The following is a 27,146-nucleotide window of genomic DNA, read 5'->3' as shown; positions in this document are numbered from 1 at the left end:
GCGCAGTGATAGACAGTTGTGCTTTTAGATGGTTGAAAGCATAGAGATAATTTCAACTAACTTCTGGCTGTCTTTTTGAATGGGTGAATATTGGTTGAAATCTCATTGATCAACGTCTCAAACAAATATGACCCAATTATCCACACTGAAATGACATGGTGTGCCCAGTGGGATGTTTTTTTTAAGGACGGTATCTGATGAATGCCCCTTTTTGCTTTCCAGAGATGAAGCCGTTTCCCTCCCTCCTGGCATTAGGGTTGTGCATGATGTTCAGCCAGCCAGCCCTGTCTACAGAGGAAAGTTTGGGTGGCCCTTTCATTCAAAGTTCAGTGGAGGAGGCAAAGAGACTCGTAGATGAAGCTTACAAGTACTCCAGAGAAAAGTGGGTGAATCTGACAGTTGTAGATAGCAGCACTAGTGTCACTGTGTGCAATTAGCAACATTTTCTCACTCAGTCTAAGAGATGGATTTACTTTTATTTATTTATTACGGTAGTCTTTCTTATTCCTCCTTATTTCCCTTTATTTTACTTTTTGTATTTCCTTTAGAAAATAATAATAGTTTCATAATTTATATTTTATCATTTCAATTTCTAATCATTTCTAGTGATTAGGCCATACCCATTTTATGAAATAATTAACATATTTGTTTTAATTTTTAAAGTGAGGCTAGAGAATTTTTTTTGTAGACCCTCATGTTAAGTTCTATAGTAACCTTAGTTCAACACTGAGCAACCTAATCAAGAAATATTAGCCTCTTGAGGCAGCCTTAAAGAGGTATAGTTCAGCCACAATCAGAGAGGAAGTTGTGTATCTCGATATAATTCTTGCCATAACCATGCAATTTTTCAGTACATTTTTAAATTTTTCACATTTTTGTATTTGTATTTTATTTTTTAGGAAAGGAAGAGGGGCATCCGTTAAACATTTAATTACATTTGTATGGCCTTAATACTAAATCTGCCTCTACACTGAGTTTTTATTCAACTGCAGGGCCATGTTTCTGTTCATAACTCTGTCAGCTTCTTGTCCACAACTCAGGAGTCTGGAGAGAGTGCGTGGGCAGTCCACCAGGCCCTCAGATGTCCTGCGTCTCCTGAAGCAGCCTGCCAGGGACACACGCTCTGCTGTACGGTCTGCAGACTACCTGGAGAACACCCTGAGACTGATCCATGAGAAAGTCCACAGCACGCACAGGTTGCACAAACGCTCGCTCAACGCAACAGGTCAGTCACACACGGTCATACATACCTACACACACATTCACTCTGTGAGAAATTCAGAATTCATATTCACTCAGATATAGACACACAGTGGTAGTAAGTACACATACAACTCTTTCTTATCCCTCGCTCTTGTTTCTCAGACCTGCTCACACCAGAGGAGCTAAACACCATTGTCCGGGTAACTGGCTGTGCAGCTCGTGTCAGCAAACCCTCCTGCCACACCACACCCAATGTTAACAAGTACCGCACAGCAACCAGCGTCTGCAACAACCTGTAAGAGCACCAGGGCTGGCGGGTTGAATACTTTCACACAACAATTTGAAAGCCTTGCACACAGAAGTTGTGTAGGGTGGAATATAAGGGGATGTTCATGTTCGTGTACACTATGTCTGAGGACTGGCTGAGTGCATAGGCTGCAGGAGATAAGGTCATGTCCCTTGAGTTCCTCAAGTGAGGTTTCTAAATTCTGGTGTGTATTTTCTTCATGCTTATCAGGAATTACCCTCGTCTTGGAGCCTCAAATACACCCTTCACTCGTTGGCTGCCTGCTCAGTATGACGATGGGGTCTCTCAACCCAATGGCTGGGACCGAAACACGCGCTTCAACAACTTTATGCTCCCTCTGGTATGACGAGAAAAAATATATTTGGAATAACTGCTACTATGTCACCACAAGTTATATATAAAGTAACATCATTATATTTATCCTTCTCCCTCTTTCCGTCCTTCCCTCCCTGTGTGCAGGTAAGGGATGTCTCTAACCGTATCCTGGCAACCAATGATGCTGGTGTAGAGAGCGATCACGAGCTCACACACATGGTCACCTTCTTTGGCCAGTGGAACGACCATGACCTGACATTCACGCCCTTCTCCCCCAGCATCCGCTCCTTCAGCAACGGCCTGGACTGTGACAAGAGCTGTGAACGTTCCGAACCCTGTTTCCCCCATCCAGGTCAGTCACAGCTCTCACATCACATCCCACAGACTTACACTTACAGCATGCACAATGACTGCATGCAGTCATCCCTGTATATCTTGCCCTTTTCTACATTCTTACAAAAAGGGTTCCAAACGGGTTCTTTGCGGAGGGATAGGGTTCTACCAAGAACCGTTTTGGTCAGAAGAACGGGTTCTTTGATGATTCTTTGGAAGGCAAGAAGGATTATTTGGAAGGCAACGAGGGTTTTACATAGAACCATATATAATATTTCCCAGCATGCTCTATTGCAGAGAGATTTTCAGAATTGTTTGTTTTACTGTAATGTCTGTGTTTTTGGAAGTACATTGATTGGTTGATTAATTTTATGCTACACGAAGATAAATAACATACAGTTTTCTAAACTAATCCAATCTGTTAGTAATTGGATTTATTGCACCCATAGTCTCAGTATTCAACCTTGCCTACCCTGGCAGTCATTCTGAGTGCAGGTTGCGGGTGATTAACAATTCCACTTGTTGTATATCCTAACTCTGGCTGGTCTCCAATAGGAATTACACATCACTTTGCAAGCCAGCATAATGTGACTTTCAGGCCTGATGTGGCCTGTAAACCAGGAGATTCCTAACACTACTGTGTTAGGGTGTAATTAGGCCGTCAAAGAAAGGTCATATGATATACACTGAGTATACCTAACATTAGGAACACCTTCCTAATATTGAGTTGCACTCCCACCCCCCTTTGCCCTCAGAACAGCCTCAATTCGTCGGGCATGGACTCTACAAGGTGTTGAAAGCATTCCACAGGGATGCTGACCCATGTTGACTCCAATGCTTCCTACAGTTATGTCAAGTTGGCTGGATGTCCTTTGGGTGGTATTTGTATTTGTATTTATTATGGATCCCCATTAGCTGCTGCCAAGGCAGCATTTACTTTTCCTGGGGTCCAGCAAAATTAAGGCTGTTATACAAAATACATTACAATACATTTACAACAGATTTCACAACACATTAAGTGTGTGCCCTCAGGCCCCTACTCTACTACCACATATCTACAACACAAAATCCATGTGTACGTGTGTGTATAGTGCGTATGTTATTGTGTGTATGCATGTGTCTATGCCTGTGTGTGTGTGTCTCTTCACAGTCCCCGTAGTTCCATAAGGTGTATTTTTATCTTTATTTTTTTAATTTTTTTACATCTGATTCTACTGCTTGTGTTACACCCCTGAAAAAGGGGAGAAATAATCACGAACGTGACGCAGTTATGTTTCCTCACTGACAAATTTAGTGTAATGAGAAAAAGACCGCGATTCCCCCAGGAAGTTGGGTGGAGACCAGAGCAATCGATCTCAGGCTCATAGATTAAGAGCATTTAGTAGATCACAGATTAACACTTTTACCCTTAAATTAGGCACCACAAACTAAAGTAGTCAATATAACATTTACACATTCCTCTTACAATATTAACCCTTTGACTCTTGACGGATTTTAAACACATTTATGCATTTTATCAATCTCTATGAACTAGTACTGGATGCATAATCTTTTTAACCTTAGATATTTTAAGATCCTTACATACCATGAACTTACTAATACTTTTTAGTGTATAACAGGCTATGAATATGTCCTTTAACCTGTCACACTCTCCCCCGACAAAATAAATGTTGTCCCAACATTACCAACATTATCTTCTTAAACAGTCTATAAGCACTGGACGTAGAAAATCCTCTTCTGTAAGCTAGTCCTTGAGCAGAGGTCAAAGTTCACAGTTCAAATAGAACCAAGAAGTTATATTCACAGTCCATATCTGTTGACCAGCTGTATAAACAGTCCATAAGCAGTCTTTTCTCATACTATTGTCAACAGTCCATCAGTTTTAATGATCTATATGCATAGTCTGCTAATTGTCTTGTGAAAGTCTGTGAAATCAGTCAGTAGTCCATGGTCAAACATGTCAACTCTGTCTGTGGCCTCAAGTTTGCTGAAGTCCATACATGTAGGGTGGCTGAAGGTAATATCGCTGTAGTGATGGCAGCCATGGAACCAGTCCTGGTGCAGGGTAGACAGGGAACAACTGTGGCTGTGGCTGTATACTGTAGCAGGAAGGGATACCAAGCTGATCATAGGTGATACGTCTTGGAGGGTGTCTCTCTCTTTGTGGCAGCTGGTAAGCTGGTTCCTCAGGTTCAGCAGCAGCAGTTAATGAAGGAAAGGCACTTAGTGGACGATCATCAGGCACATTTTCAGCAGGCAAGTTCATCTCCTCAGCAGGCAGTTCTTTAACTGTTGTTTTCTCCTCCAGCTGATTTTCAACAAGAGGCTGTGCTGGTAGCGTATCAGGAACTGGCACCGCAACTGTTTGTTTCACTGGTGGGGGGCCTGTTTTCCGACTCTCTCGCTGGTTCAGCATACCTCTCAGGTACTGTAGGAAATGTGGGGACCTGTAGCGGCTCATGATGAAGGTCATATTCATCCCCGCTGTCTTCATCAGAATCTAGAGGCTGTGATCCAGGCTGATGTCTCTTTTTCTTACTTTTGTCATCTTTAGTCATTTCTGGTTGTCTCTCAAAAGGTAAGTGGTCACAGGACATGAGCAGGTTTCTGTGCAGGACCCGGGAGCGTCCCCTACCCTTTTCTGGTCTCAACTCATAAATCGGCAGGTCTGAACCCATTTGTCTCACTACTGTGTGAATTTGATCTTCCCAATAGTTACGGAGTTTGCCTGGTCCTCCTCTTGGTGTCAGGTTTTTAATCAGAACTCGCTCGCCAGGCTGTAGCACTGAACTCCTAACTTTAGTGTCATAGTACTTTTTACTTCTTTCAGCAGCTTTCTGAGCATTTTCATTTGCAATGGCGTATGCTTCTTCCATTCCTCGTTTCCAGTTCTCCACGTAGTCTCGCTGGTTACTGGAACCTGCCTCTGTGCACAATCCAAAGAACATATCAACTGGAAGCCTGGGGGATCTCCCAAACAGAAGATAAAATGGTGAATAGCCAGTCACTTCGCAACGGGTGCAGTTATAGGCATAAACCAGTTTGTTTAGAGACTCCTTCCAGTTTGACTTTTGTGTCTCAGTTAGTGTCTTTAGCATTTGCAACAATGTTCTGTTCATTCGTTCCACTTGACCGTTCCCCATCGGGTGGTAGGGTGTTGTTCTGGACCCCGCCATGCCACTGAGTTTCTTTAACTGATGGAACAACTGATTTTCGAATTCTCCCCCTTGGTCATGGTGGATGCGGGAGGGGAACCCAAACTTCAGGGCAAAGTCATTGAAGATGAGATTTGCAGCAGTTTTTCCCTGACTTTGATGTGGTGGCGTAGGCTTGAGTGTAACGTGTAAAATGATCAACAATCACGAGGATGTACTCATATCCCCCTTTGCATCTGTCGAGATGGAGGAAATCTATACATACCAGTTCAAATGGCTGTGTTGTCACAATGTTTGTCAGAGGAGCTCTTGTTTCATGGCCTGGCTTTTTCTGCTTGACACAGCTACAAGTTTTAGTCACATAGTGCTCAATGTCAGATTGCATATAAGGCCAGAAGAAGCGGTCACGTACTAGTGATACAGTGCGGTCAGTACCTTGGTGTCCCATGTTATTGTGCAACTCTTCCATCACTTTACCTTTGTACTGCTCTGGTAGAACTAACTGCTTGCGGGCTGTAGTGATTCTGTAAAGAATACCATCACTGTCGATTGTCAATTTGTCCCATTCTCTGAATAGGCATTTTGTCTTTGGACTGAATTCCTTTTGCTCTTTAACTGGCGGTTTGGAACCAGACAGCTTGAAATCGAGCACAGGACGGATGACCGGATCAGACTCTTGTGCCTCTCTTATCCCCTCTTTTGGGATCGAGCTGATTGTTGCTGTAGTTGTCTCACCTTCAGCTGATACTGACATAGATGCAGCTGAAATTGACCAAGGAACAAAAGGCTCTTTCTGTACCTCTACTGCTTGTATAGTGGCGGCAATGGTGTCTGGTGGAAGCTCCTCAGAACATTCTCTCATCAGTGACTCTACATCCAGTGGCATCCTTGACAAAGCATCTGCATCACCGTTCTCTCTGCCTGGCCTGTACTTTATTGTAAAGTGGAAATCAGCCAATTCTGCAACCCACCTGGAAGTGGTTGCGTTCAGTTTGCAGTAGACAGAATGTAGCTGAGCGGGTTGTTATCACTGTATACAGTGAAGGTCGGAGCATAGTACAAATAATCATGGAACTTATCAGTGATTGCCCATTTCAGAGCTAGAAATTCTAGCTTGCCAGAGTGGTAGTGATAGTTCTTCTCAGCTGCTGTTAAGGTTCGAGAGCCATAAGCAATGACCCTAAGCTTCCCATCTTGCTCTTGATAAAGAACTGCTCCCAAGCCTTGATGTGACGCATCAGTGTGTACAACAAATGGCTGAGTGAAGTCAGGGAAACCTAAGACTGGTGGGTGAAGCAGACACTCAATCAGCTGTTCAAGTGCCTGTTGATGCTGGTCAGTCCACAGGATTGGCTTGTTTGAGGGCACCACATGACTTACTTTCTTTGTTTTTGCTTTCCGTGGGTGGTCAGGTATTTTCTCTGAATCTGCTTTCAGGAGGTCATACAAACAGCTGGCCCTCCTAGAAAAGTCTTTGATGTACTGTCTGTAGTAAGTGAGTAAACCAAGCATTTTTCTGAGCTGGCCCACAGTCTGTGGTCTGATCTCTTTCAATGCTCTTACTGCTTCAAAATCGGCTGGGTCAACTTTGCTGCCGTCTGCAGACACTATTCTGCCCAAATAACGGACCTGGGGTTTAAAGAGATCACACTTACTTGGCTTGAGTTTGATGCCATACTCTCTGAGACGCTGCAAAACCTTTTGCACATCATTCACATGGCTGTCGAAAGTTTTACTGAAAACTAGCGTGTCGTCCAGATAAGGAATGCAGATGTTGTCCCGGAGCCCTTCCAAACATTCCTCCATACAACGCTGAAAAGCTGCAGGAGCGTTCATGAGGCCGAATGGCATACGTATCCACTCATAGAGTCCCCATGGGGTCACAAATGCTGTCAGTGATCTGCTTTCTTCAGAGATGAACCCTTGGTGATATGCTTTTCCCTGATCTAAAAGGGAGAACCAGGAATTACCACCTAAACTGTCCATGATGTCCTGGACCCGAGGGATGGGCTGGCGGTCGGGATGTGTCTTTCTGTTCAGGTCTCTGTAATCTATACACAACCGGAGGGTCCCGTCCTTCTTCCTAACGCACACGACAGGTGAAGAATATGAAGAGTTTGACTTCCTAACCCAACCCTGGGCTATGAGGTCATGAAGGTAACCCTTCATCTCCTGATACAGTGGCCTGGGCACTGACATGTATGTGCGCTTGACTGGTTCAGAGTCCTTTAGAGAAATAGTCATTTTCAATCGTTCAATGCAGCCAATGTCATTGTCTGATCTGGAGAAGGAGTGACACTCTTCTCTAAGCATTTTCCTAACAACCTCTCTCTGTTCTTCGGTTAGGTGACTTAAACCTACTGGTGGATCCCACTGTTCAGTAGCAGTACATGGAGTTTGAACACTAGTGTGATTCACTGTGGCTGGGGTGACAGCTTTTTCAAAGACTTGGGCAGGTAACACAGTCATAATGGTTTGTACTGTACCGATTATGGTGCGTCCTAGCAGGGCAATGTCGTGGTCAGTGGGGTTAGAGACATCAAGCATGACAACTGGAAAAACACCTTTCTTAACTCTGACTAGTGTGTCAAAGAACTCAAGTTCATCTGGCCACTGCGGGTTCAGGTCTGGCTGGAAAAGCATTGTCATGTCATCTTTGAAAGGCTGGGAAGCTACCCGGCACTCAATCTGAATGCTACTGTGTTTTGGTACAGCAACCTTCTCTTTCTTGGTCTTCACTGCGTATTCATCTGTCTGTTCTGCGCTAACAGCCTGTATAAAAGCCCTCACCTTATTTCTTTTGAGGCTTGGGAAAGCTTTTTTCACTGTACTGTACCGTTTAGTCTTTTCGGTCATTGTCAGGATGTGCTCAATAACATTGAAACCTATGATGGGATGAGATAGGTGACAGCCTTTCATTACCAGTACTGGGATGATCAGTTCCTTCGTTTGGTCAGTTTCAGAGGCTAACCGAAAAGTTGTTTCAATCCATCCCAGGTACGGCATTTCAGTCCCATTTGCTGCCGTCAATCTTAGATCATCAGGTGAGTCCAGAATTTCTGAAACATCCCTCAGCCTTGCGTTTGGGAGAGATTCCGCTTTCCATCGTTCATCAATGACCGATACCTGAGAGCCTGTGTCCCATAGAGCTTGGAGGTGGTGGCGATTCAGGTGACACTCAACAAGGCACTGTCTACCGACCAGCGAGGTGACCTTATGGGGGTGGCAACCTTGAGCTAGGGATGGTAAAGAGTGGGCATTTTCTTCTGTACAGGAAAGCTTTTCACAGGTAGAGTCAATTTTCAGGTGAGTGCATTTTTCCTTATGTTTAGTCCAATGTTGGTTTTGACATCCTTTGGAACAGTACAGTGTCTCTTTACATGATGAACATTGTTTCAGGTTCTCAAATGACTCTTCTCTGGCACAATTTGCACATTTCTGGGACTTTTTGGTAGCTATGGTTAACACTTGTCCCTCAGCGGTAACCCTTCCCCGTTTAAAGGGGCCTCTTTGGATGGTCTGACTCCCGGATTTTACATCCAGCTTGAAAATGTTCTCCACTCCCACATCGGAAGCAGTGTGTGCAGCGTGCATCTGTTCTGGCCTGCTGGCAGACAAAACACCTCCTTGGAGCTTGAGCAGAGCGGTTGGTATACAGGTTAGGTGCATATTGATACTGCGCAGGGTCAGGTGCTTGGGGCTGACTGTAGTTGCTGTAATACTGCTGCTGGGAAACAGGTGGCTGGGGTTCCCTATCTGGCCTCCTAACTGGAAGTGGGGCATGGGCATAAGGCGATGACTGAAACATAGGCTGCTGTAATGTCTCCTTAATCTGAGCAATCTCTGCACTGAGACCTTTTAGGGAAGCTACACCTGTCTTAAGTTCAGCTAACTCTGTTAACAGTTCTGCGGGTATCTTAGCTTTGGCTTCCTTCACAGGACACTTTGCAGATGGCGTATCTTCTAACTGGACTACACTTACAGTTGTAGCAGGCTGTGGGGCATTAAAACGCTTTTGTTTCGTCTTTCTATCTCATTAGCACAAGCAATGTTAAGCTTCTCTAGCAAAACCTCATCTGATGTTTCGCTATCAAGCAGGAGAGGCTGCATGTCTATCCTGATACTGTCACTCTGGAGACCTGTAAGGACTGTGTGTAAACACATGCGCTGGACTAGGGCAGGGTCATACTTAAGCCCTGATTCTGACTCCTGGGACGCAAATAGTACTTTCTGCCTCAAATCTAAGACGCGCATCAGGAAGCTTTGAGGGGTCTCCTTGCTATGCTGTGCTTCTGAAGCTAGCTGTTTGTAAAGCTCTGTTGCACTCTTCTCTTGGAAGTGGGAACGCAGGATGCATCTAAGTGTGGGAAGAGTTAGCTGGGGTTTACCTTCCAAGTAGCTGCGTAGCTGTGAGCCTGGAGAAATAGCCCTGATTACTGCGTCTACTATTTCTACCTCAGGATAGCCTCTGTTAAGTCCATTCTCAATCTGATGGGCAAGGCTGGAAAAAGTCAGTTTATCTTTCTGGCCCGGTTCACCTATCTGACCAGAAATTTTTAACTCTTTGCGCCAGTATGAGCCGGGCTGTGCACTGGGTGAGAGCTGCATGCTCCTCTGAAGATGGGCAGGGGGTTGGGGCTGGCGCAGAGAATCACTGGCTTGGTCTGCAGTACTCTGCTCAGTTCCCACCCCTTGTTGTGGGGTTACAGTTCTCAGTCCCTCTATTCTGTGATGTGTTCTGGCTGTTTCAATATCATGGTCAGTTTGCCCTGTCTTGCTATCTATGCCACTGATCATCTCTGTCATTTTGTCTTTAAGTAACAATAATTCCGACATGCCGCCATCTTCTAACTCTGCAACTTCCTCTCTTTCAAGGAACATCATAATGTGAGTCATCAATGATATGCGGGATTTGTCTTGAATAACTCTTCTCTGTTCGCCTGATATGTCAAGGAAAACACATACGTCTAGTAACTTGTCTTTAGTCAGGGTTTGCAATTCTCCTACTACCTCTTCCTGTAGTTCTTCCAAGGCGGTTGTCATGTTGACAGGACAGGAGGAACCTTTACTGTGCAGGAGTTGACTCTGAATTAGATGGTCCTTACTGTCTCTGATGGTCTCTCAACGGCCTCAGTTGACACGTACTTAACCCCCCAACTTCCAGCTCCCCTCGAACAGCAACACTTTCCTCACTGCAGCCTGCCTGGGTTGTTATGTAGGGATTTAGCTGGCTCGGAATTCAGCGACCAGGATGTGGAAGCCGGACATCTGAGCAGCAATCTCAGCGGAGCCTCCAAAATGTTACACCCCTGAAAAAGGGGAGAAATAATCACGAACGTGACGCAGTTATGTTTCCTCACTGACAAATTTAGTGTAATGAGAAAAAGACCGCGATTCCCCCAGGAAGTTGGGTGGAGACCAGAGCAATCGATCTCAGGCTCATAGATTAAGAGCATTTAGTAGATCACAGATTAACACTTTTACCCTTAAATTAGGCACCACAAACTAAAGTAGTCAATATAACATTTACACATTCCTCTTACAATATTAACCCTTTGACTCTTGACGGATTTTAAACACATTTATGCATTTTATCAATCTCTATGAACTAGTACTGGATGCATAATCTTTTTAACCTTAGATATTTTAAGATCCTTACATACCATGAACTTACTAATACTTTTTAGTGTATAACAGGCTATGAATATGTCCTTTAACCTGTCACACTTGCAGCAGTTACTTGATGTGGAATAGAGTTCCATGTAGTCATGGCTCTATGTAGTACTGTGCGCCTCCCATAGTCTGTTCTGGACTTGGGGACTGTGAAGAGACCTCTGGTGGCATGTCTTGTGGGGTATGCATGGGTGTCCGAGCTGTGTTAAGTAATACCAAGCCCAATAGACCACAGGTCTGACCAGCTTTTGCTGGGCTCTCTTCTGTAGTAAGGAAGTAATCATATGCTGTGCCAGAGTATAGAAGCACAGCCTTGTGGTTATTTAACAACAATGGGTCGCTGTGTGCCAATAGTTCAAACAGACAGCTCGGTGCATTCAACATGTCAATACCTCTCACAAATACAAGTAGTGATGAAGTCAATCTCTCTTCCACTTTGAGCCAGGAGAGATTAACATGCATATTATTAATGTTAGCTCTCTGTGTACATCCAAGGGCCAGCCATGCTGCCCTGTTCTGAGCCAATTGCAATTTTTCTAAGTGGCACCTGACCACACAACTGAACAGTTGTCCAGGTGCAACAAACTAGGGCCTGTAGGACCTGCCTTGTTGATAGTGCTGTTAAGAAGGCAGAGTAGCGGTTTATTATGGATACACTTTTCCCCATCTTTGTCACGGTTTACTAAGCCAGAACCCAGAAGCAGACCAGGACAAGGTAAGTGGTGTCAAAGGTGAGTGTTTATTTAACTGATCCACGAGTGCTGCTGAATAATCCAGGGAACAGAGCGGGTGGCGTGGATGAGTTGTTGAGGGTGCAGTAGTTGGTCCAATGATGGCTCGGCAGCCGCCGACCATCAGGCAGAGGTTGGGTGAAGGTTCCGGACGAGTGACTGCAGGGAGAACAAAACGGAGGTAAGCATACAACAAGCAAACAAGGTGCAAAACAACAAAACTAATGCTCTAAGCTCTAAGACTGATCCGCTGATAAACATACTGTTCATGGCTAACGATCCGGCAGGGAATGGATGTTAGGACAGAGCCTAAGAAGGGTGATGATCAGGACCAGGTGTGCAGATTGCTGATGGGATGCAGGTGCGGAAATCAAGAGAGCTCCCGCCTAGCAACGTTGCCCGGCAACCAGGCAGGGAGCGTTCCAGAACCCTCGGGAAACTGGAGATCACGAGCAGAAAAACTAGTACACAGACAGGACCCGACTCAGACTGCCGGGATCGTTACAGTACCCCCTCCGACCGAACGCCACCGGGCGGACTCCCGGAGCGCCAGGATGGAGGCGGTAGAAGTCACGAATGAGGTCAGCATCTAGGATCTGTCGCCGCGGAATCCAACTCCTCTCTTCAGGACCATACCCCTCCCAGTCCACGAGATACTGGAAACCCCGGCCCCGCCGTCTGGAATCCATGATGCGTCGCACCGTGTAGGCAGGACCACCTCCGATCATCCGAGGAGGAGGAGGAGGAGGCGGAGGAGGCAACAGAGGACTGAGGAAAACAGGCTTGAGGCAGGAGACATGAAAGGTGGGGTGGACTCTGAGCGTCCTCGGTAGTTTGAGTCGAACTGCCACCGGATTGATCACCTTCTCCACCACAAACGGACCAATGAACTTGGTAACAACTTCCTAGACTCAGTCCGTAAAGGAAGATCCCGTGTGGCCAACCAGACCCTATCTCCGATGGTATAGGTGGGAGCGGGGATCCGGTGACGATTCGCCTGGAGCTGATACCGGTCCGAAACTCTAAGGAGTGCCTTTCTGGCCCGATGCCAGGTTCGGTGGCAACGACGAATATGGGCCTGAACAGAAGGCACTGAGAGCTCCTTCTCCTGAGAAGGGAACAAGGGAGGTTGGTAGCCATACAGGCACTGGAAGGGAGACATCCCAGTGGCAGATGTAGGGAGAGTATTGTGGGCATACTCAACCCAAGGCAACTGAGAGACCCAGGAGGTGGGGTTGGAAGAGACCAGGCAGCGTAGCGTGGATTCCATCTTCTGGTTGGCTCTCTCCGCCTGACCATTAGATTGGGGGTGAAAACCAGATGTGAGACTGACTGTAGCTCCAATGGCCAAACAGAAGGACTTCCAGACAGCAGAGGTAAACTGAGGGCCACGGTCGGAAACGATATCACTGGGCAAACCGTGGACCCTGAAAACCTCCCTAACCAGGATCTCGGACGTCTCCGAGGCAGAGGGAAGCTTGGCAATTGGCACAAAGTGGGCGAACTTGCTGAATCTGTCCACGATAGTCAGAACGACCGTGTTCCCCTCAGAAGCGGGCAACCCAGTGACAAAGTCCAGGGCCAGATGCGACCATGGTCGCCGGGGAATAGGAAGGGGGGTGAAGTAGTCCAGAGCTGGGCCGATTGGTACTCTTATTCTGCGCACACACTGGACAGGCAGCAACAAAACCCCGAGTATCCTCGGCCATGGCAGGCCACCAAAAAGCGTCTGCGAAGAAACGCCATCGTCCGAGCCACGCCAGGGTGACAAGCCATCTTGCTGGCGTGGGACCATTTGAGGACAGCAGGACGAACCGACTCAGGCACAAACAACCGACCGGGTGGACCGTTACGGGACCGGGCTGCGTCCGAAGGGCCGCCATCACCTCCTCCTCAATCTTCCACATAACTGCTCCCACGACGCAGTTCCGGGGAGAATTGTCTCGGTCTTGGACCCACTCTCTTCCGTCTTGGAGAACATCCGGGACAAGGCGTCCGCCTTGCCGTTCTTAGATCCAGGTCGGAACGTCAGGGAAAAAATTGAATCGTCCGAAAAACAACGCCCACCTGGCCTGGCCGGAGTTGAGACGTCTAGCCGATTGCACGTAAGCAAGATTCTTGTGGTCAGTCCACACAATAAACGGTTGCTCCGCCCCCTCCAACCAGTGGCGCCACTCCTCCAAGGCAAGTTTCACCGCGAGAAGCTCCCGGTTACCCACATCGTAATTCCTCTCCGCAGGCGAAAGGCGACGAGAGTAGTAGGCGCAGGGATGGAGTTTACTGTCCGTGGAGCATCGCTGCGACAGGATGGCGCCAACTCCCACATCAGACGCGTCCACTTCAACGACGAACTGACGGGCCGTGTCCGGTTGAGAGAGAATCGGTGCGTTGGTGAATCGCCTCTTCAAATCCAGAAACGCTCGATCCGCCTCCGGATTCCACTTGAAGGTCCTGATACTGGAAGTCAAGGCAGTTAACGGAGCGGCCACACGGCTGTAATCCCGGATGAATCTGCGGTAGAAATTCGCAAACCCCAAAAATCTCTGGAGCTGCAATCTCGTACCGGGCTGGGCCCATTCCAGAACCGCTCTAACCTTCTCCTGGTCCATCCTAATCTCTCCCCTGGAGATGATGTACCCGAGAAAGGATGTCGTGTGGGCGTGAAACTCGCACTTCTCGGCCTTCACGAACAGGCGATTCTCCAACAATCGCTGCAGAACCTGCCGGACATGCTGGACGTGGTCGGAAGGTTCCTTCGAGAAGATCAGAATGTCATCCAGGTAAACAAACACAAAGAGACCGATCATATCTCTCAGGACGTCGTTCACCATACTCTGGAATACCGCTGGAGCATTGGTCAGTCCAAACGGCATCACCTGATACTCGAAGTGACCCATCGGTGTATTGAAACCCCGTCAACCACTCGTCCCCCTCTCTGATCCGGACCATGTGATACGCATTGCGTAGGTCTAGCTTGGTGAACACCGTAGCACCCTGTAAGGAGTCGAAGGCAGAACTCATCAAGGGCAGGGGATACTTGTTCTTGACCGTGATGTCATTCAACCCCCGATAATCAATACACGGTCGAAGAGAGCCATCCTTCTTACCCACAAAGAAGAATCCTGCCCCCCAGGGGTGATGACGAGGGCCGAACGAGACCAGCCGCTAGGGACTCCTTGATGTAGGTCTCCAAAGCCTCACGTTCAGGTCGGGAGATACTGTATAACCTTCCCTTGGGGTAGACAGCTCCAGGGAACAGGTTGATGGCACAATCATATGGTCGGTGGGGAGGGAGTGACAGAGCCTTCTGCTTACTGAACACTTCCCCCAAATCGTGATATGTCTCGGGAACCAGGGACAAATCTGGGGGTTTAGCCTCAATCACCTGACTGGGAACCGAATGGGGACAGGCAGTCTTGAGACAGTTAGCATGACAATCAAGGCTCCAACTCGTTACCTTGCCCGTCACCCAATCGAACGTGGGATTGTGTTCCTTCAGCCAGGGGGTATCCAAGGACCAGAGGAACATGGGAAGACGGCAGAATGAAGAATGAAATCATCTCAGAATGATTCCCCGACAACAGCATCTTAACCGGTTCAGTCCTCATCGTGATACGTGCCAGACTGCTGCCGTCCAGAGTGGTAGCTTCAATGGCTTCCGGCAATTGCTCCTTGGAAAGCCCCAGCTGTTCCACCAACTCGGCATCAAGAAAGCTTCCATCGGCACCTGAATCGATAAAAGCGTTAATCGCTAAGCTCTGATTCCTGTTCATAAGGGTAGCCGGGAAACGGGTCTGACAGAGGTATTGAGAGGTCGAAACTGGCTCGCTAAAAGTCCTCCCAACTTTAGCGAGCCGCGCAGTTTGACGACCGCCGGGAACCAGTGGCGAGGTAATGTCCCGAACCACCACAGTAGAGGCAACCGTTAGTCCTACGTCTGTGTTGGCGCTCCTCCTTGGTTAACCCGTGCCGCCCCACTTGCATGGGTTCAGAATCGGGAGACAGGACCTCTCCACTAATCCTGTGTGGTGGACGATGATCGACGTATTCTGGTCCAATCCCCGACCCGACTGGAACCTGAGAAGCTGATCGGTTGGACGGGACCCATTGCTTCTCCCTCCTTCGCTCTCGGACTCGATTATCCACCCGAATAGACAAGGCTACCAAGCTGTCCAGGTCACTAGGCTCCGGATAGGAGATCAACTCATCCTTGAGCTGCTCCGACAGACCCTGGTAAAAGGCCGCTTGCAGAGACTCCTCATTCCACCCACTCTCCACAGCCAACGTCTTGAACTCGATCACGAAGTCGGCCACGCTGCGAGTTCCTTGGCGAAGCGAAAACAGGCGCCTAGCTGCGTCCCTCCCTCGGACGGAATGGTCGAAGAGCTTCCTCATCTCGGCCGTGAACCCCTGGTATGAAGCCATGCAGGGATCCTGTCGTTCCCAAACGGCTGAAGCCCACTCCAGCGCTCGACCACGCAGCAACTCAATCACAAAGGCTATCCTAGCTTTGTCTGTGGCATAAGAGTAGGGCTGTAGATCGAACACTAATCCACACTGCAGAAGGAAGGAACGGCATCTTCCCAGCTCCCCCTCATATTTATCCGGCGTCGGAACCTTGGGCTCACGGAAGGACACAGCTCCAGAAGCGGCAGGCGAGATGGGTGAAACCGGTAGTGGATCCTCCACCGGAAACTTGCGCTGGTTCTGGACCTCCGTCAGACCGGTAGAAAGGTTCCGAACTGACAACGCGATCTCCTGTAGTACCGTGCTATGATGGCCCAACACCTTCTCCTGATGGGTAATGGCATGGCGAACAGAGTCCAGGTCCGCTGGGTTCATTACTGGCCGGATCGTTCTGTCACGGTTTACTAAGCCAGAACCCAGAAGCAGACCAGGACAAGGTAAGTGGTGTCAAAGGTGAGTGTTTATTTAACTGATCCTTGAGTGCTGCTGAATAATCCAGGGAACAGAGCGGGTGGCGTGGATGAGTTGTTGAGGGTGCAGTAGTTGGTCCAATGATGGCTCGGCAGCCGCCGACCATCAGGCAGAGGTTGGGTGAAGGTTCCGGACGAGTGACTGCAGGGAGAACAAAACGGAGGTAAGCATACAACAAGCAAACAAGGTGCAAAACAACAAAACTAATGCTCTAAGCTCTAAGACTGATCCGCTGATAAACATACTGTTCATGGCTAACGATCCGGCAGGGAATGGATGTTAGGACAGAGCCTAAGAAGGGTGATGATCAGGACCAGGTGTGCAGATTGCTGATGGGATGCAGGTGCGGAAATCAAGAGAGCTCCCGCCTAGCAACGTTGCCCGGCAACCAGGCAGGGAGCATTCCAGAACCCTCGGGAAACTGGAGATCACGAGCAGAAAAACTAGTACACAGACAGGACCCGACTCAGACTGCCGGGATCGTTACAATCTTAGCTACGGTTGAATCAATATGTTTTGACCATGACAGTTTACAATCCAGGGTTACTCCAAGCAGTTTAGTCAACTCAACTTGCTCAATTTCCACATTATTCATTACAAGATTTAGTGGAGGTTTAGGGTTTGGTGAATAATTTGTCCCAAATACAATGCTTTTAGTTTTTTAAATATTTAGGTCTAACTTATTCCTTGCCACCCATTCTGAAACTAACTGCAACTCTTTGTTAAGTGTTGCAGTCATTTCAGTCGCTGTATTAGCTGACGTGTATAGTGTTGAGTCATCCGCATATATAGACACACTGGTTTTACTGAAAGCTAGTGGCATGTCGTTAGTAAAGATTGAAAAAAGTAAGGGGCCTAGACAGCTGCCCTGGGGAATTCCTGATTCTACCTGGATTATGTTGGAGAGGCTTCCATTAAAGAACACCCTCTGTGTTCTGTTAGACTCTTTATCCACAATATAGCAGGGGGTGTAAAGTCATAACACATACGTTTTTTCCAGCAGCAGACTATGATCGATAATGTCAAAAGCCGCACTGAAGTCTAACAAAACAGCCCCCACAATCTTTTTATCATCAATTTCTCTCAGCCAATCATCAGTCATTTGTGTAAGTGCTGTGCTTGTTGAATGTCCTTCCCTATCAGCATGCTGAAAGTCTGTTGTCAATTTGTTTACTGTAAAATAGCATTGTATCTGATCAAACACAATTTGGGTTGGTAATAGGCTGATTGGTGGTGGAACATTCTTGATACACACAGGAAACTGTTGAGCATGAAAAACCCAGTAGCGTTGTAGTTCTTGACACAAACCGGTTCTAGGTAGAACCCTATACATGAGATTCTTTGAAAAACCCTACATAGAGGGTTCTAGATAGAATGCTCTGCAAATGGTTCTACCCAGCACCAAAAACAGATCCCCTATGGGGACAAACCGAACAACCCTGTATGTTTCTACTGAGCACCTTTTTTTTTCTAAGAGTGTGTCCATGGTCCATAGATTATTAGGTCTTCAACTTCTGTTGTTTCCTCCATGACCAGATTCCTCCCAGAGACCAACGCTTGCCCACTGGCCCAGACAGCTGCATCCCGGTCTTCCGATCAGCGCCCGTGTGCGGCACAGGAGAGTCTGCTTTCAATTTCGGTGGTGTGGCCAAGAAGAGGGAGCAGATCAATGCTCTCACGGCCTTCCTGGACTTGGGGCAGGTGTACGGCTCTGAGGAGGGGTTGGCGCGTGACCTCCGTGACCTCACCAACGATGGGGGCCTGCTGCGTGTCAACAAAGAGTTCACAGACAACGGGCGCAACCTGCTACCCTTCACGAAAGTGATGGGGAACATGTGTGCCACCCGCCAGAGAGTCACCAACGACACCAATGCCAAGGAGGTGCCCTGCTTCATGGCAGGTTAGCCTTTTAACTTTGTTTCTCTGAAGAGTAGACCATCTTCCTAATTTTAAGTTGCACCCCCTTTTGCCCTCAGAACAGCCTCAATTAGTCGGGGCATGGACTCTACAAGGTGTTGAAAGCATTCCACAGGGATGCTGGCCCATGTTGACTCCAATGCTTCCCACAGTTGTGTCAAGTTGACTGGATGTCCGTTTGGGTGGTGGACCATTCTTGATACACACAGGAAAATGTTGAGCGTGAAAAACCCAGCAGCGTCGCAGTTCTTGACACAAACCGGTGCGCCTGGCACTAACTACCATACCCCGTTCAAAGGCACTTAAATATTTTGTCTTGCCCATTCACCCTCTGAATGGCGCACATACACAATCCATGTCTTAATTGTCTCAAGGCTTAAAAATCATTCTTTAACCTGTCTCTTCCCCTTCATCTACACTGATTGAAGTGGATTTAACAGGTGACATCAATAAGGGATCAAAACGTTCACCTGGATTCACCTGGTCAGTCTATGTTGTGGAAAGAGCAGGTGTCCCTAACATTTTGTACAATCAGTGTATATTTAAGTGAAAGTATATATTTAGGTTATAGGCCCAATGCAGCCGTTTTTTTTCTCAATATCATATAACTTCTGGGCAACAATTAAGTACCTTCCTGTGATTGTTTTCAATCAACATTTTAAAAAATAAACAAAGATAGCTTCTTACCAAGACCAATTTCTCAAGCAATAATTTTGCTAGGACTGTCTGGGAGTGGTCTGAGTGGGTAGGGGGAAACTGAAAACTAGCAGTTATTGGCAGAGAGGTTTGGAACTCTCTTTCTTATTGGTCTATTAACTTATCACCAAAACTCAATGCCATCAAAACAGGCGGATATTTCAGGCAGTCTTTTCAAACAGCTCTTACACTAAAAGGGCATTATCATGTTCACAATTTAACGGTGTGGAAATATATATAAAACACAGGAAAATCACATTTTTGACTGCAATGGGACTAAGGAAGTCTAAGGAACAGAATTACACAAAGAGAGAGAACTTTAATTAGAGTAATTATTTGACTTTAATGTACAATAGTTGTCTGGATACAGACAAACAATGTGTATGATGTTCATCTCAATCACTATTTGGCTTAACCAGTAAGTCTCTGTCTGCCAGGTGATGTCCGTGTGGATGAGAACATAGCCTTGACATCTATTCACACAATGTTCATGCGTGAGCACAACCGTCTGGCCCGTGCCCTGCGTCGTCTCAACCCACAATGGGATGCTGAGACACTCTATCAGGAGGCCCGTAAGATCATGGGCGCCTACACCCAGGTACCACAAATAGACACATATCACTAATACTCATGGTGTCAGTTCCTTCTCTCCGCTACTTGTCCAGTGCATATTCTCTAACACACACTCTCTTTCCCTTTGCTTCTCATTCTTACACATGGAAATATTCTAGAATATTCTCACAGACACAGCTTCCCTATCACATAGACACCTAAAATTGTGTCTCTCTCACTCTATTCCTCTCAATCCCTCCTAGGTGTTTGTGTTCCGGGACTACCTGCCACACATCGTGGGCCCAGACATCATGGCCCGCCAGCTCGGCAGTTACCCTGGTTACGATGAGAAGATTGATCCCAGCATTGCCAACGTGTTTGCTACAGCAGCGTACCGCTTTGCCCACCTGGCCATCCAGCCCATGTTGTCCCGCCTGGACAGCAACTACAGGGAAAATGCCAACTTCCCCAGTGTGCCTCTGTTCAAAGCTTTCTTCACCCCCTGGAGGCTGGTGTTTGAGGGTGAGTGGTGGGAGATACTCATAGGGATGCTAATTAACTTTGATGGTGGAAAAGGTTAAACATTTAAATATTCAATTCTCGTTTTGTCCACCTTTAGGTGGTATCGACCCTCTGATCCGAGGTCTGGTGGGTCGGCCTGCTAAGCTGAACACCCAGGATCACATGATGGTGGACGCTCTGAGGGAGAGACTCTTCCAGTTCGTACGACACCTGGCTCTGGACCTGGGCTCCCTCAACATGCAGCGTGGACGTGACCATGGCCTGCTTGGTACACACGTCCCTATACCGCCTTTCTGATACCACAGATAAACACATTTCTAACGTTATACTTACAGCTAATCCTTTACATACCTTGCTGAAAAAAACATTTCAAGCTGGTCCATCCTGGTCTATTCTTATCCATGCTGGTCTTTGCTGGTCAAGCTGGTCTGACCATCATAGTTTAGCTGGTTAGGCTGGTGTGCTGGTGACCAGCTCATACTGGTATGCTGGTGTGCTGGTGACCAGCTCATACTGGTATGCTGGTGTGCTGGTGACCAGCTCATACTGGTATGCTGGTTTGCTGGTGACCATCTTATGCTGGTATGCTGGTGATGCTGGTATGCTTGTGACCAAGCTGGTCCATGCTGGTCTATGCTGGTCCAGCATGCTCTAGCTAGCTGATCAAGCTGTTCTGGCAAAACCACTCCTATCATTATCATATTTCCCAGCATGCTCTATTGCAGTTAGATTTTTAGAATTGTTTGTTTCAATATGTACATTGATTGATTAATGAATGTTATACTACACAAAGATAAATACATTCTAAACTAATCCAATCTGTTAGTTGGACTTATTGCATCTGTTACTGAGATGGTTGTTCCACTTTAGAGTGTTTAGGTAGTCTCATTTATTAATCTTTCTAACCCGGGCAGTCATTCTGAATGCAGATTGTGGTTGAATAAAAGTTTAAACATTTGGATATCCCCACTCTGGCTGGATTCCAATAGGAATTAAACATCACTTTGCAAGCCAGCATAATGTGACTTGCAGGCCTGATGTGGCCACTGTATTAGGGAAAAACTAGGTCCTCAAAGTAAGCAATTATGATTTATTTAATGTATTGGCTTAAATAATTAAGCAGTTTGATGCTGGTTTTGCTGGTGACCAGCATATGGTGGTACACTGGTCACCAGTGTCCAAAACACAGCGAAGGCTGGTCGAAAAATTGCCAAAGACTCTAGTCACCAAGCCATAGACTGTTTATTCTGCTACCATCCGGCAAACGGTACCGGAGCATCGGCTCTCGGACCAACAGGCTCCGAGACAGATTCTACCCCAAGTCATAAGACTGCTTAATAGCCATAAGACTGCTAAATAGTTCATTAAATGGTTCCCTGACTATCTGCACTGACCCTATCGCACACTCACAAGAATATATATACACATAATATACACACTCACACACACTACACTGACACTCTCACACAAAACCCACACACATTCACACTACATACGCACACACACGTAACACACAAATGCATACGACGCAAACACACACACACATACACACACACTTTTACACTCATCATTTGCTGCTGCTACTCTGTTCTTTATTTACTTTTATTATTATCTATCCTGATGCCTAGTCACTTTACCCTGCCTTCATCTACATATCTACCTCAATTACCTCGTACCCCTGCACATTGATTTGGTACTACTCCCTTTATATACCTCCATTGTTGTGTATTTTATTTTTGTATTTTTACTTTGCATCGTTGTGATGCAAGCATTTCACGGTAAAGTCTACACCCGTTGTATTCGGCACGTGACAAATACATGTTTTATTTTATTTAGATTTTATTACACCAGTGTCCAAAACACAGCGAAGGCTGGTGACCAGCATGACCAGTCTATGCTGTTTTTTTCAGCAGAGTAGATCTATTGACACCAAATCTGTTGGGGAGGAAATATTGCCTACAAGATTAATATTTTTCATTTTTCTCATCCTAAATATAGCTCTATCAATCTGTTCCATGCACTAATTATTTTCTTTCTGTCCCCCAACCTAGGCTACAATGCTTGGCGAAAATACTGTGGACTCTCAACTCCTAAGAACCAGGTTCAGCTGGCTGTGGTTCTGAACAACACAAACCTGGCCCGCAGACTGATGGAGCTCTACGGCACCCCAGCTAACATTGATGTGTGGATGGGGGGCGTGGCTGAACCCTTTGTACGAGGAGGACGCGTCGGGCCTCTCTTCGCCTGCCTCATAGCCACCCAGTTCCAGAGGATCCGCCAGGGAGACAGGTGTGTATGTATGTGTGTTAGAGCCCTGCACAGGGATGAATTTTAAGCCTGAGACGGTCAGGCCCTACCCTACCCAGGCCCGATTGCTTCTGCCAGATTTAAGGCCCTGCCTGAAACCCGAAATCAGAAATAAATTCCTCCATTAGTAAATCCATTAGCTGCTCCTCTCTCTGTCACTTGCTCCCTGCGCGCTGCGCGCTCTGCATGCGCGCTGCTAATGGTGGCTCTGCGTCTGTGATTATCCATAGCAACGGCTCCGTCTGTGCTGCTCTACTCAATGACGAGGCAAAACTCAAGGAACATTATTATTTTCTGTGAAATAATCTCTCCTGTCTTATATTTGACAAGGTTAAAGCACTTCTGACACCATGTTATGATCTTAGTCAGATATAGGGCTGTTACGGTGACCATATTATCGCCACACCAGCAGTCACGAGTCATGAAGGCAGTCAAATTCCATGTGACCAGTCATGGTAATTAGGCTTCTCCAAGCTCTGATGCTGCTGATGGTCATTAGTAGCCTACCAAACTTGCTAACTGCCTGGTACTCAGCATTCTATTGTCCCTCTAATCACTCTGACATCAATGCAAATGTAATCGGAAATCTAATCAAACACTTAATGAGAGCCAATGAGCTAATGTTGCGCAACATTTCTATAGGCTATGCAATTGCGTGAGAAAACAGAGTGATGGCCTCTATTAAAAAGAGGAGGATCCCATCAGCTTTCTACATGCTTACTATATTTATTTCTCAACTTTCCTAATATTAAGCACATTGCTTTTCTTTACAACAGGAGTATAGCCTACCTGGCTGGCATGAAAATGAACAGCATAGATGACATGTATTTTTTCCCCTGCCCCTGTTTAGAGACAGGTGCATGATAATGGTCCATTCTAAATCAAAACAAATTTCACACATATTATTTAGTATATGTTAAGACAAGATTCAATCAAGAATAGTCTGATGGGTGACAATATTAGCCTATCACTTGTGAATTATATATTATCACTTGTGAATTATGCCTTGTTTTGGGTACTTTTTCATATCATAGTCCCACACCTCATGTAGCCTAGCCCATAGGCCTATATGTTTTAATAAGGTTTGTATCACAACTAAAGTGGCCAAAAAACTTCTTAAAATTAAGCACATTAATCCGCTTTACAATGGGTGTAGAGCCTAACTGGCATAGTTTCAGGTTTGGGGAAGATAATTTTCACAGCAGCAAGATTTGTGACCTGTTGCCTCAAGAAAAGGGAAACCAGTGAAGAACAAACACAATTGTAAATACAACCCATATTTATGTTTATTTATTTTCCCTTTTGTACTTTAAACTATTTGCACATCTTTACAACACTGTATATAGACATAATATGATATTTGAAATGTTTTTATTCTTTTGGAGTGTAATATTTACTGTTCACTTTTTATTATCTTTATTATTATTGTTTATTATCTATTTCACTTGCTTTGGCAATTCAAGCATATGTTTCCCATGCCAATAAAGCCCCTTGAATTGAAATTGAATTGAGAGAGAGAGAGAGCGAAAGAAGGAGCGTGAGAGAGAGAGAGAAGGAGAGGGAGAGAGAGAGAGCGAAAGAGAGAAGGAGAGGGAGTGAGAGAGAAAGAAAGAAAGAAAGAAAGAAAGAAAGAAAGAAAGAAAGAAAGAAAGAAAGAAAGAAAGAAAGAAAGAAAGAAAGAAAGAAAGAAAGAAAGAAAGAAAGAAAGAAAGAAAGAAAGAAAGAAAGAAAGAAGAAAGAAAGAAAGAAAGAAATGGAGAGAGAGAAATAGAGAGAGTGGTTGTTCCAGCATGTGTTTGTCAGAGTATGCACGTGTCGCTCATATCCCTTCTTGCTTGTTGATCCCCAGGCTGTGGTATGAAAACCCAGGCGTCTTTACCTCAGCTCAGAGGGCTGCCCTGAGTCGTGCCTCTTTGGCTCGGATCATCTGTGACAACACTGGCATTACAGTTGTGTCCAATGACCCATTCAGAATCCCCGAGGGTAAGAACAGACCCATTAACTGCAACAGTATCCCGCAATTAAACCTCCAAGCCTGGAGGGAGAGACAGCAGAACCAGAATCAGGAGGAGGATCAGGCTCAGAAGCAACAGCAACAACATCAGCAACAGCAACAACAACAGCAGCCTCAGCAGCAGCCGTCGGACCAGGACAACGAGGTAATTGGTTCAACATCAGTTAATAACTCAATACTTCTGCATAACCCATCCACCGCTTACTGCAAACATCACCCTCTTTTTCTGTATTATTTTCTAGATCCCCCTGACGTAAGGCCCCCTGGACCCCAAGGTCCTAGCAGCAACTCCACCCTGCAGCTGTCCGCCTTATCAGCTGGCTGACAACTTCCTCACACTTACAGCAGAAGCATTACAACACAGAGTCAGGGGTGTTATTTACCACCAGCACCATACCTGGTATCTACTACTTTCCCTTCTTCTGCACTGCGGTTCACAGCGTGGACCTGTGGCGTAACAATGAGCTGTGTCAATGGCCTTACGTCAGCCAGCTGATTCTCAGGAATGCTGCACTCCTTGCAGCTGGTTAAGGTCAATTAACTAGTAAAGCTTCTTGTCATTTTGAACAGGATTTTTAAAAGATTTATTTGCATTCTGCAAACTGATATTTTGAGTGTTTTAGGTGTTGTTGATTCATTCTATGACAAAAAAATCAAGGAGTGCTGTAAGAATTGTACTGTGTTTGATTTGTGTGAAGGAATGCAAACAGAAGAAAAAATAGCAAAAAGTTTAACATTATAAAGTAAATGTATTAGTAAACAGAAAGGGAAACTACTCTGTGGCAAATAAAAATTGATTTGATTTGATTTGATTTAAATGTGTACTGCATCTGTTTCTTTTTTCTTTTTAATTAATGCGCAAAAATGTCTAAAAACCTGTTTTTGCTTTGTCATTATGGGGTATTGTGTGTAGAATAATAAGGGGTAAAAAACAATTTAATCAATTTTAGAATAAGGCTGTAACGTAACAAAATGTGGAAAAAGTAAAGGGGTCTGAATACTTTCCGAATGCACTGTATAAAGTTTGGGGGTGTGGGTGCTGCGAGTTTTTTAAATGATTTTGTCGACGGGTGGGGAGGGGTGCTGACAACAACAACAAAATCCCTTGCTACAGACGCTATATCGGTCCGCTAGTACAGAACTAGTAAAGGCCCAGTGCACTACTTTTGATTTATTTTATTTTTTTTATTTTTTTAAATATATCTATTATTTTTTTATTCAAATTTTTCAGGGGGTGCTGGAGCACCCTCAGCACCCCTACTTCCCGCGGCTATGGTGCAAATATGACCAACCGGTACCTTCAAAGCCTCTCACTGGCCAATACATAGCATCAACAATCCAGGGTTTATATACACTATATATACAAAAGCATGTGGACACCTCTTCAAATTTGTGGATTCTGCTACTTTAGCCATACCCGATGCTGACAGGTGTATAAAATCGAGGACACATTCATGCAATCTCCATAGACAAACATTGGCAGTAGAATGGCCTTACTGAAGAGCTCAGTGGCTTTCAACATGGCACTGTCATAGGATGACACCTTTCCAACAAGTCAGTTTGTCAAAATGTTGCCCTGCTAGAGCTGCCCCGTTCAACTATAAGTGTGCTGTTATTGTGAAGTGGAAACGCGTAGCGCGTAAAAATCGTCTGTCCTCGGTTGCAACACTCACTACCAAGTTCCAAACTGCCTCTGGAAGCAACATCAGCACAAGAACTGTTCATCGGTAGCTTCATGAAATGGGTTTCCTTGGCCGAGTAGCTGCACACAAGCCGAAGATCACCATGCACAATGCCAAGCGTCGCCTGGACTGGTGTAAAGCTCACCGCCATTGGACTCTGGAGCAGTGGAAACACGTTCTCTGGAGTGATGAATCACGCTTCCCCATCTGGCAGTCCGACAGACGAATCTGGGTTACTGCCCGAATACATAGTGCCAACTGTAAAGTCTGGTGGAGGAGGAATAATGGTCTGGGGCTGTTTTTCATAGTTCGGTCTAGGCCTCTTAGTTCCTGTAAAGGGAAATCTTAACGCTACAGCATACAATGACATTCTAGACGATTCTGTGCTTCCAACTTTGTGGCAACAGTTTGGGGAAGGCCCTTTCCTGTTCAGGCATGACAATGTCCCTGTGCACAAAGCGAGGTCCATACAGAAATGGTTTTGGTGTGGAAGAACTTGACTGGCCTGCATATAGCCCTGACCTCAACCCCATTGAACACCTTTGGGATGAATTGGAACACCGACTGTGAGCCAGGCCTAATCGCCCAACATCAGTGCCCGACCTCACTAATGCTCTTGTGGCTGAATGGAAGCAAGTCCCCTTAGCAATGTTCCAACATCTAGTGGAAAGCCTTCCCAGAAGAGTGGAGGCTGTTATAGCAGCAATGGGGGGACCATTTCCATAGTAATGCCAGAATAATGTCATAAATCAATAGATTGAGTGTTTCAATCCAGCCAACACCGGTAAAGTTTTCTGTGAC

General features: G+C 46.0%; 1 protein-coding gene across 1 annotated transcript; it reads left to right on the top strand.

The window, feature by feature from the left end:
• The first annotated feature begins 224 nt into the window (after positions 1–224).
• Positions 225–25,440, top strand: LOC121583292 (eosinophil peroxidase-like). Its single transcript, XM_045225446.1, has 13 exons — positions 225–382; positions 1,041–1,225; positions 1,366–1,498; positions 1,721–1,850; positions 1,970–2,162; positions 13,709–13,722; positions 18,192–18,555; positions 19,706–19,866; positions 20,084–20,342; positions 20,440–20,610; positions 22,394–22,631; positions 24,499–24,808; positions 24,906–25,440. Exons 1-13 carry the CDS (start codon positions 225–227, stop codon positions 24,918–24,920), a joined length of 2,331 nt encoding a protein of 776 aa, XP_045081381.1. The 3' UTR covers positions 24,921–25,440.
• Positions 25,441–27,146: the final 1,706 nt, after the last annotated feature.

The sequence above is a fragment of the Coregonus clupeaformis genome, chromosome 15 (assembly GCF_020615455.1).
Source record: "Coregonus clupeaformis isolate EN_2021a chromosome 15, ASM2061545v1, whole genome shotgun sequence".
Taxonomy (NCBI): Eukaryota; Metazoa; Chordata; class Actinopteri; order Salmoniformes; family Salmonidae; genus Coregonus; species Coregonus clupeaformis.
This window is presented reverse-complemented; position numbering and strand designations above follow the sequence as displayed.